Source organism: Lutjanus erythropterus, chromosome 17, assembly GCF_056507025.1.
Source record: "Lutjanus erythropterus isolate fLutEry1 chromosome 17, fLutEry1.hap2, whole genome shotgun sequence".
Lineage (NCBI taxonomy): Eukaryota > Metazoa > Chordata > Actinopteri > Lutjaniformes > Lutjanidae > Lutjanus > Lutjanus erythropterus.
In genome coordinates this window covers 21,684,959-21,696,228 of record NC_139333.1, presented here as the reverse complement: position 1 = coordinate 21,696,228, position 11,270 = coordinate 21,684,959, and the positions used below count along the sequence as shown (strand labels likewise).

The following is an 11,270-nucleotide window of genomic DNA, read 5'->3' as shown; positions in this document are numbered from 1 at the left end:
TGTGGGGGTTAGTGGGTCCTCTGTCGCTCGTCTTCAGATGGTGCAAAATGCTGCGGCACGTCTTTTAACTGGCACACATAAGCACGAGCACATTTCCCCCATTTTAGCCTCACTTCACTGGTTGCCCATCCATTTTAGGATCAATTTTAAAATTCTTTTATTTACTTTTAAATCCCTAAATGGTCTCGCCCCGCCCTACCTCTCCGAACTGCTGCAGCCTTATACACCCCTCCGCTCTCTCAGGTCAGCTGATCAGCTGCTCCTGAGTGTACCTAAAACTAAGCGAAAGCTCAGAGGTGACCGTGCCTTTGCTGTAGCAGCTCCTAAACTGTGGAATGATCTGCCTCTCCACATCAGACAGGCCTCCTCGCTGCCTGTTTTTAAATCACATCTTAAAACCCATCTCTTCTCCCTGGCTTTTAACATCATGTGAGATGTTGAATGTATTGTATGTATGTGCATATGTATGTGTGTATGTATATGTATATATATATATATTTGTTTTAATTTTATTTTTCTATTGCTTTAAATTGTATAGTTGTTTTATGTCATTTAATCTCTTCTTGTATTTTATTTCTGTACAGCACTTTGGTCCACTGCGGTTGCTTATAAAGTGCTTTACAAATAAAAAAAAAAAAAAATACTGCAATTCAAAGTGGAAAGTAACTATAAGTGATGGGCAAGAATATTTCTGCCTTGTCTGGGACACTTAAAGAAGTAAACATGTTCTAGATTTATAAGTTATGTTTGTGTTTGACTAGCACATTTACTTCCTTTGTTCAGCTAATGATAATTTGATTTAAAAAATGCTTTGTTTGTTTGACAATTAAGATTAAGACTGTTAAGATGTAATATAAATATAAATACATGAACGTGATCTGTATGCTATATATTTTTCTGTTTGTGTAATTAATACAGACCCACCACTTGAGTGAAAGGGAAGTTCATGCCAAATATTTTTTTGGGAATCTGCTGCCTGCTCTCTCTAATTCTGGTGCCTCATTCCCAGTACTTGACTCCAGCCCTCTCCAATTAAATTATAGCTAAAACAGATGTATTGCATGTACTGTGAGGTTTCCAGCCAAGGTTAATTAATAATAACCCCTGTCCCTGGTTAGGCTTTTCTGCTTAAAAGGGTTGTGACATAAAATAAATAAAATAAAAAATCATTAGTTAGATTTAGTACCCTACTTAATAAATAGTGAAGTGCATGAACAGGAACTATTAAATGTTTTCAGATCAAATAACAAAGTTAACATATTTGGCTATCAGGATGTCAGGGTCCTTTGGCATTAAACCGAACATGTTTATCAGTTGTGAATGGACAGGTGTTTTGACGGGGTTCGACTTTGCTCTGAACTTGTGCTTTAAAGTGCACTGAAAGAACAGAAACACCCGGAAAGGCGGTTTGGTTTCAAAATAAAAGCAGAAAAGTTTGCCTAGAATGATATGGAAAAGGCTACGAAAATAAAATACTATGACAAAGCAACATTGTTTTGTTACTGGCTGCAGAGAGACACTTTAAACCGTTAATTATATCATAATATGTGCAATATGTTCGGATATTCCGGTTTATTCTGAAAGTTGTCAAGCGGATGTGGGTGTATTTACGTAATCATGATGACTTGACAATCTAGTCTGGTTGTGACCAGGAGAGAACCCCAGACCGCGAAAGATCTCGCGAGTGATCATTTTTAGGCCAAACAATGATCTTTTCTTAATTTTAATCTAGCGTTTTCTGTCCCTAAACCGACTCAGATCTTTAAAACATTGTTTCTCATTATTAAATAGAATGAATTTGCACGAGGTGGACAAAAGATAAATAACGCGTGAAAATTTCGCGAGAGTTCACAAATCAAGGGTTCCCTTCTAATCGCGACCATTTTGCCCCGGGGCAGCACCTAAATGAGCGTGTGTTACTATCGTAACACTAACAGGGGCACATGTCAGTCATCATAATGTTATGACTACCGTTATAAGCTAGGAGTCAGGCTAAAACGTTGCCATTTAGTGTTAGTCCACTTCTAACCGTCCTTGTCGTCGTCACGGAGCCGTTAGCTCTAGCTTAGCGTCTTATTATCATGTGGGTGTTCGGTTACGGGTCCCTGATATGGAAAGTGGATTTTCCTTATGAGGAAAAAAGAATCGGCTACATTAAAGGCTTCAGCCGTCGGTTCTGGCAGGGCAGCACCGACCACCGGGGAGTACCGGGTAAGGTGAGTGTCTAACTGTTAGCTAAATCCTGATAATAACTGATGCAATGTTGCCCTACTGAGTTAGTGTGTCTGTGGAGCATTGTCATGTGGGGGGAAAGCCGGGGCAAGCAGAATATAAAAGAGCCCCTCTCACGTTAAATATCGAATTTAATGGTTTAAGTTTACGAGAAATTATTGCTAAATGCCTTAATTTTAATTATCATTATTAATTTATTTAGTACAAGTTTGACATCGTTAATTTACTGTAAAAACACATCATATTTGGATTCTGTCCATCAAAAAACATCAGAATATATCGATATCCAGAATCTAAGAAGATATCTAGTCTCATGTCATGATATTGATATAGTAATATCAATAATATTGATATATTGCTTAGCCCTACATTACAGGTTATTCATTACACTATACATACTGCAGGTTGTGTTTTTCCCATAACTTTTTCTTAAAACCTTATTAACACTTTCTATGACACCCATGTCTATAAAGCATTATAAACTTACTTATCATGTGTTGTAATATGCTTATATCACTTTATAATTACAGTTATAAACTCTCAGAAATATTCCTAATTCTTTAAAACAATAATCGGAACAAATTATAAGGCATTTTATAATGACTGATGAGGTAAAGTATCATAATATGTTTTGGGAAGGATCACAATATTATAATTTTCATAGTTGTCATACATTATAATCACTGTAGGAAAAGGCATCGTTAAATCATTGTATGTGTTTTTGCTGCAGTTTCTCAGTGTTTGTTCATGTGTCTGTGTTCTTTGCAGCCTGGCCGAGTCGTGACGCTGGTGGAGGATCCTGAGGTAAGACGTACCCTTCCCAAAGTTAATGATACCAAATATTACTTCATAATAGAGCTTCAACTAACGATTCATTTCATTGTCTATAACTGTGCCAGTTACTCTCTTGATTAATTTTTTGTCTATTAAATGGTGCTCACGTGGTGCTTAAATGCTCACAATGGTTAAAAATCTCTATCCTATTTTCCCAGAGGCCAAGGTGATGATTTCACATGTCCTGTTTTGTTCGACCAACACCACAAAACTCAAGTTTACAGTGATCTGGAGCAGTGGATTGCAGAAAATATTTACATTTGAGACACTGGGACTAGAACATATTTTGCATTTTTCTCAATAAATGGCCTAAAAGATAAATTGTTGATCCTTTTAACCCTTTATTTATTCAGGGTAGGTACACTGAGAGCAGGAACGCCCTGATCACATTCACACGTTCACACCTGGCAACAACAAAAGGCAGATTTCAACTATTTTGTGCTAAAATAAGGTCTAAAATAAGGCACTTAATCTGCTCTTTTATTTGAATACCTAACTTATCATAACGATTTGTCATTAATAATAGGTGGGAGTCCGATTAACAATGATGTAAATCTTTATAATATTAATTAATTTTGACATAATGGCTGTAAATGTGATGCTTCTATTACAGAATAGATTGTGTTCAGTGAAAAAGCAAACAAAATCACAGTTTATTTACACAGTAACAACAGATTATCAGCACCTGAGGGTCATAATTCACTCCCCTTTCTACTTATAACTGTATTCTATGGCGTAATTAAGAGGCCAACAAAATAACAAAGCCGTGAAGTGAACAGCAAGAGTTAGAAAATAAGATTCCACTTAATAGAGCACAAGTGAGTTTTCAGGTTATATTCGCTTGCAGCCTGTTTTTCCAAACTGTTTGGAAACAAGTCTACACTCATTTAGATTGTCAGAGAGTTATGTACTGTATGTTTTATTTATTGGTATACATACAATGATGTGAGACAAAGACACATGCTGAAGAAGGTGAATGAGAGTGTGTACTGCTTAGGAGAGAAGATGGCATCTTATACAGCTGAGACAAAGGAGAGGATGCTGTATTGTATTCTGACCTTGGATTAGAGGATAATTTGTCGCAGTTGATGGGAAAAAGACAGAGATGCAGAGCTTGTCTCGTAACGTGACAAGAACATGGTAAGCATCTAGAAAACATGCATTCAGAGGTGACTGATTTGCTTGAGGTTAAAATAAAGCGTTCATCATCTTTCTACAGCCGTCACAAACAGCGTGTCAATACTAACAATGGTACAATGATTGTTCTGCTGATTCTTTTCTTGCTTTATCAATGAATTACTTGGTCTGTAAAATGTTGGAAAATAGGGAAAAATGCTGAAAAATGCTTATCATGTTTCCTTAAAAGGACAGTATGAGGTCTATCACTGCCACACATTTTTGAATGTATCACACCAGTATGACAAGACATAATATTGCAATACTCAAATGTATTGATATTTTCTTACACCCCTAATTGATAATCACTGTATTACCCACAGTAGATGGTGGCTGGCAAGGAGGCAGCAGGAGTACAGGTGTAGGAAGCCAAGCAATGTACTGCTGTGGGCAGGGTCAGCAGCAAAATGTATTTTAGCCATGATATTTAGCATACATAATATCATCCTCTCATCAGAAAAACCTGTCTGACGGCGAGGTAAAGTGGTGAAAATATTCCAAATATAAAGAACACCTAAACTTGATTTTTTTGGTGGGCCTTTCCTTTAAGAACATTGCTGCTTCTCCAAACTGGGGGCGTGTCAGCCGCTATCTACTGTAGGTAGTAGAGAACCACACAAAACCCCATTTCAAAACATCCAAACTATCCCTTTAAATCCAAACTGATGTCCGCAAATGTGAGTGTTAGTTATAAGTAGGGTTCCAGTTGATGATTACTGATGATTAAAAATCAATTATTGATGATTTTCTGACAGTTCAGTACCCAAAGATATTCACTTTACTCTCATAGAAGAATAAGAAATCCAGAAAATATTCACATTTGAGAGGCTGGAGTCAGTGAACTTTTGGCATTCATGCTCAAATTATTCAAGCTCAATCATTTCAGCTCTGGTTGCTGCTAAAAATTACATAAGATTCCACAAATTTTGTTGTTTCTGTGTAGTTTGTCCTTCTGAATTTTTTTCCTACAAATGTCAAACCACCTGTTTTCCTTCTGTCACTCTCTCTCTCTCTCTCTCTCTCTCTCTCTCTCCTCAGGGGTGCGTTTGGGGCGTCGCCTACAAGCTGCCGAGAGGACGCGAGCAGGAAGTGAAGAGCTACCTCGACCACCGAGAAAAAGGTGGTTATCAGGTCATCACGGTGACCTTTCACCCCCGTCCGCCACTGACTCCCCTGCCCAACCAGACGCTGCTCTACATCGGCTCTCAGGACAATCCGAACTACCTCGGCCCCGCCCCTCTGGAGGAGATAGCCAACCAGATCGTCAGCTCTTTCGGTCCGAGCGGGCGAAATACAGAGTACCTGTTTCGGCTGGCGGACGCCGTGAGGACCCTTCTGCCCGAGGACTCAGACACGCACCTGTTTTCTCTTGAAACATTAGTGAGGGAAAGACTGCGCAACGCACAGACCCACTCACACACTCAAACCGGTTGATTGTAACTAATAAGACTTGATCAATAAAATACACCATGTTGGATCTGTCAAATAATCTCAGGGTTTAAGGAACACGTGGGGCCAATTAATTTGGTACAGAAAATATGTTGATTTTTATCCGTTAGTGTCACACTGGAACAAAATGAAAAGAAACACAACAATAATGAAAGCTGCTTCAAAACAGAAACAAATGATATTTAAACTTCATGTTGATTGACTGTGAAATATGCTTTGGATAAACTTGTCGATTTACTCCTTGTGCAATATTCAACAGCACAGCTGATAAATGTTTTGAATGAATAAATGTGTCGTGTTTTTATTCTTTTTAAATGTGTTGTGAGGTGTGAGGTGAACTGTAGGGCCCACGCATCATTTCCTGTAGGATCATTTTGTTAAAAAAGTTTGGCACTTTGGCGCATTTAAAGCTTCTAAAAACTTGGTTTCAAATATTGATTATTTCTGGACAACATTAAATATTCATGACTAAATAAGCAACAGTTGAAAGCTTATAAAAAAAACATTTACCATTCAAAAACTTAAGCGCTAATCTGCCTCACCTGGACTGCGTGGGTGTAGTTGATCAGATAAATAAACAGTGTGATTGCTTGCAACATTAGCAAACACTGCTGGATTAAATAGAGCAAATCGAGAGACGGAGACAGTTGATCAAAAGAAAATTAACTGCCGACTATTTTTAGGATAGTTTCAGTAATTTTTCAAGCAACAGCGTCAAACATCTGGCGGCTCCAGCTTCTAAAATGTCATGATTTGCTGCGGGACAGAAACCTCCCAGGAGAAAACTGTTGCGAGAAAGTTGTGTGTTCATGTAGGAAATTTTTGCTCAACAGAAACATTGTTTTCAAGGCCTTTCAGAGTACAACTCATGATGGTGATGTTAGGATAGCAAAAAACACAACTCATCTTGTCTCAAAAACAACAAAAATATCTAATTTGGACGGGACTTATCTTTCTCTCATAGTCAGTCAGTCCCCCACCTTGGTCCAGGCTGAGATATCTCCACAGCTGGATGGATTTGAGAGGATGAATCCTGCTAGTGTTCGTCTGTATCTTCATATCAAGTGCCACCAGCATTTCAAAGTGTTTGTGTATCTAATGAAATGTCACTCCTGGATGGTGATGTTGGACAAATTAATAATTCACAAGATCTAGCTCAAAGTTTAGTTCATACAAGTTAAAGTTAAATACATACTCATTTACTGTTAATTTTGAACAAAGTTTCTGTTCCTGTAATTTTTTGTGTTTTCTCCTACAATGTAGTCTACTTGTTGGGAAACAAAGGTAACTGGTAATTTATAAAACTACTGAGTTTGACTTGGGTAGAGGAACTTTGTCCCTCCGTGTGATCATCATTCAGATGTGTCGTGCTGCCACTCCACCAACCATTATTCTGTCTCCATGAACATCTCACTCTTCTCTTAAATCATGGTGACACTATGCTACAGGCTACATATAGTATATACTTTAACATTAATGGAATATAGTTAAGAGAATATTATAGATCCAGAGCAAAACTGACAGATGGGCGGGACTGACACAAAAAGGAGCAATTACAAATCCATCTGCTACTTCCACGGATTGCGTCATGGATTTCTTCACATCCATTGCCTCTAACTTGCACAAACAGTGAGATAAAGGATCACTAGCTGTGTTTACACAGACACCAATTAATAATTGCCTAATCAGAATAAAAATGCCTCAGGTAAACACCTCAGTCGGAAGAGACTGATCCCAATCCAGCCCGGTCAGAAGTTTCAGTCAGGCTGAGCTGGGTGGTTTAGACCTGTGCTAATCTCTTCAGTAGGAAAATATTAGCACTTAATAACCATGCACACAGAAGCACAGCAAAATTGGTTTGTGTCTGACAGAACTTTTTTTTCTGTTGGCGACCTTTACAGATTTAAGGATTGCTGCGCGCCTCGGTGGCTGTAAGGCTTGAAACAAGCTGTTCAAACAAGTGTTTAAAAAGACGAACAAAGATGGAATCCACTGAACCAACAAACAAATTAAAAAACATGTTTTTTTTTTTTAACACGGGGAACCACTTCTTCTTCTTCTGTTACATTTGCAGGAGGTTAGACACTTCAGAGCAGGTAGAACCAGTTTGCACATGTCAAAAAATTATATTAAGATTAAATCCACTGGGACATTTGAAGGCACTTTTTTTTTCTGATTCACTTTATCCAGCGTACATGTAAACAGTTAGTTTGAATCTCAAATCAGTAACCACAGATAACACCCCTGTAGCTGTAGCAGAAGATTAAAAAAACAAAAAAGACGTCTTCCTCTTGATATATTGGACACATTTACATGATTCAAATTATTTTAAAAAGAAAAACAAGGTTTACCAAAGAATTTATGATACAGTTTTTGATCTGTAAAATAAAACTTAAATATTAGGTTTAGGGGCATCATCACTTATGCCCAAGCACTTTTTTTTTTTGAAGACAGTATCATAAATCTTTCCAAAGCTGAATGTCTAACCAGATAAAGCTGCTTTGGTAAATCATCACACCACCGCACCGTGTACAAACACACCTGGTTTGTTGGACTGGACTCAGCAGCTCTGCTCCTCCTCTTTCAGCCAGCGCGTCTCAGCACACTGAACATCTCAAAGTCAACAGCACTGCATCAGAACAATAATGCAGAATAGAAATGGTGACAGCTCTATCTGTGGTCCTGTCTTTTTTTTTTTTTTTAACACAACCACACACTCGTACACACGGTTGCACCCAATTGCGAGAGCTGTTTATTCACTGCTGTTTTGTGGCAGCAAAACTAAAAACTATCCGTCCAGAGAGAAACATCTGATTTATATTAGTGCTCTGTCTCGGTGCAGATCGTAATCCGCTGTGGACAGCGGTGTGATATGGATGCACGCAGTCAACCCTGACAAACATACAGCACGCCACACTCTCTCTTCCTCTCCAAAATAAAATACACGTCTCTTTACGAATGATGCAATGAATTTATTTAACAGGAAACAACAGTAAAGTCTCAGTGTTGAGCTACACCACAGTGGGTTGTATAAGAACATGATATAATGATATTACAGTATATTATACATGTAATTACTAATTATTGGTTTATATATGCTTATATGTGTTATATACATATATATTAATTACATAATTTATGAGTATTAAGTTGTATATTATACAGTATTAGGAAATTTATCACATTACATGATAAGTGTTGGATTACATTTTAACTGTAGAAATAGTTTGTAGTATTTAGTACTATTAAAGGCATAGTTCAGATATTTTTTAAGTGAGGTTGTATACTTATCCATAGTATTACCTACAGTAGATGCTTTTGGGTTAGTGCAGTGGTGGAAAGAGTACTGAACATCTGTACTCAAGTACTGTTACATTACTAAAATACTACTCAACTACAAATAAAACTACTAGTGTTTTAAAACTTACAAAGTATTCTCCTCAAAAACTACTCAGAGTCTTAGTCACAGTTTAACTGTTGATGTTTAATGCATTTTCAGGAAGCTTCTGTTTTTCCAAATCTTGAGTCTACATGACTTCTAACTTCATGAACAGTGACTGTCTGCCTTCTCTCAAATATCATGGAACTAGATGATCAGTGATCAGCCACTTCCTCAGACCTGAGCCTGCTTCAGCAGTTTTTTTTTTCATATGTAGCTCTAATGGCTAAGTAACCAAAAATGACTTAATTACAGTAATGTGAGTAGTTGCAATTAGTTACTTCCACCCCTGGTTAAGTGTACGCTATATTTAGAATATTTTTACTGCTTCACATCAGACAGTATTTTACAACAGGAAACCAGACCAAAATATCGCTCTATCAAAAGGGACCAAACTCTTTTGGCAAAAACATTAATTTTACCTTGCAGAATACAGAAGTTGTTGATCTACTGCTGCCTCGATCGGTTAGTTTATTTGTGTGTGACTTAAGCAAATTTGAACCAACCATTTAAAACACAGTCATACAAAGACACAAACAAACTAACTGATTGAGGCAGCAGTAGATCGATAACTCCTGCGCTCTGCAAGGTAAAATTACTGTTTTGGCCAAAAGAGTTTGGTCGTTTTGCATAGATCAATATTTGGCTTATAGAACGGTGGTTTCCTGTCAGAAAAGGCTGTCTGATGGCAAGGTAAAGCAGAGAAAATATAGAACACACTTTAACTGTGATCCACAGCAGTATATACATAGTTTATGCTTAGGTATTTCTACTGCATGCCGACCACCATCTACTGTAGGTAATACACTCATAAGTACCTCATAAAACCCCACTTCAAAAATCTGAACTTTCCCTTTAATGTTATTTTTTAAATATTTATTCTATATATTATTTTCATCATATGTGTTTTTTGTATTTAGTAAATGAATAGACAATAGTTTCTTCTGATAGTAGTAGACAAAAACAATAAATAGATAAAGGTGTTTCTGGCAGACGTGAATAAAATCAGTGTTTGAACATATCCTACAACAGAAACAGAAAAAAAAATCCACCTAAAGGGTTGTTATCTCTAAAGTAAAGTGGCCACCTTTGGGGCTGTTGAGCTGCTTGGCGAGACAAAATAAACACACCAAGTAAGTTAAATATTTGAAACCGTTCTGCCCAGGACTGCTTCTCTGCTGGGTTTACTGAAGGCCAACATTGGCACATGAGGTTCCAGAGGCAGGGCTCTCAGCCGCTGCAGCGACATCAGACATTATTTTACCAGGCTACGCACAGAGGACCGGAGTTCCCAACAGTCTGCGACGGTTTAATTATTCTCTATGGTTCTGGTCGGCCAGTCTGCAGAGGACCTGGCAAGGCAGCTGGCCGTCTAGGCGTAGTAACAGGGTGACACCAGCAGGTCTGTGAGCACGAGCAGCTGGTCCTCAGTGAAGCACTGCCGGTGCTCCTGCCAGTTATCGTGGTGAGTACGCCTGAACTCTGACAGGGTCTTCTTCACCGTCATCTAGGAACAAAAAAAAAATCATTATTACTGACAACATGGAAAAATACAAATTATCATGAATGAACAAGACAACACTAACTGATAAAAGCTAGATCCAGACTGCAGCGCACACATCTTTAAACATTACTACAAAAAAGCAGGGATGGAATGTAATTAAAGTAGATTTACTCAAGTACTGAGGGAAGCAAATCCATGTTCCCAGGGTCCTACGTTCTACATTAATCCTCTAACTCTAAGCCATAATGTGTTATATAGAGTCGGGGAACTTAAAACCCATTATGTGCCATAAAGAGTAAATCTCACAAACATAGGAACGACTCTGATTTTGATATAGATACACACTATACTAACTAATAACTGTATGTAGCCTTTTATATATATTTGTTTTCATTTTATCTTGCTTTACACATTCTGTTCTTCTGTCCTTTACTACTTACTTGTTATTCTTTTGTAATGGAGCCTAATGTAATGGAGTCATGTCAAATTTTATTTACATATCCCAAAATTACAATTTGCCTCAGGGGGTTTAACAATCTGTACAGTGTATGACACCATCTGTCCTTAGAGCCTCGACTCAGATGCAGAAAAACTCCCCAGAAAAGCCAAAGTATTTCACATAATTACTGATACTTG

At 37.7% G+C, this 11,270-nt stretch overlaps 2 protein-coding genes across 2 annotated transcripts in view; one reads left to right on the top strand and one right to left on the bottom strand.

Annotated features, from left to right (window-relative positions):
• The first annotated feature begins 1,651 nt into the window (after window positions 1-1,651).
• Window positions 1,652-5,974, top strand: chac2 (ChaC, cation transport regulator homolog 2 (E. coli)). Its single transcript, XM_084741658.1, has 3 exons — window positions 1,652-2,216; window positions 3,001-3,036; window positions 5,281-5,974. The coding sequence occupies exons 1-3, from the start codon at window positions 2,082-2,084 to the stop codon at window positions 5,674-5,676; spliced, it is 567 nt and encodes a 188-aa protein (XP_084597784.1). The 5' UTR covers window positions 1,652-2,081; the 3' UTR covers window positions 5,677-5,974.
• A 4,159-nt stretch (window positions 5,975-10,133) lies between these two features.
• The window catches only part of LOC146312176 (proteasome activator complex subunit 4B-like), a 59,747-nt gene continuing 58,610 nt past the window's right edge, over window positions 10,134-11,270 (bottom strand). The window contains exon 47 of the mRNA XM_084741214.1: window positions 10,134-10,637. Coding sequence (XP_084597340.1) covers window positions 10,503-10,637 — 135 coding nt within the window. The 3' untranslated portion in view covers window positions 10,134-10,502. The remainder of the gene's footprint in view (window positions 10,638-11,270) is intronic.

Excerpts from the sequence above, each read along its gene's own strand:
- chac2 (XM_084741658.1), top strand. The coding sequence starts at position 2,082 with ATGTGGGTGTTCGGTTACGGGTCCCTGATATGGAAAGTGGATTTTCCT. Across the intron at positions 2,217-3,000 it reads ACCGGGGAGTACCGGGTAAG|CCTGGCCGAGTCGTGACGCT; the intron begins GTGAGTGTCTAA and ends TGTTCTTTGCAG. Across the intron at positions 3,037-5,280 it reads CGCTGGTGGAGGATCCTGAG|GGGTGCGTTTGGGGCGTCGC; the intron begins GTAAGACGTACC and ends CTCTCTCCTCAG.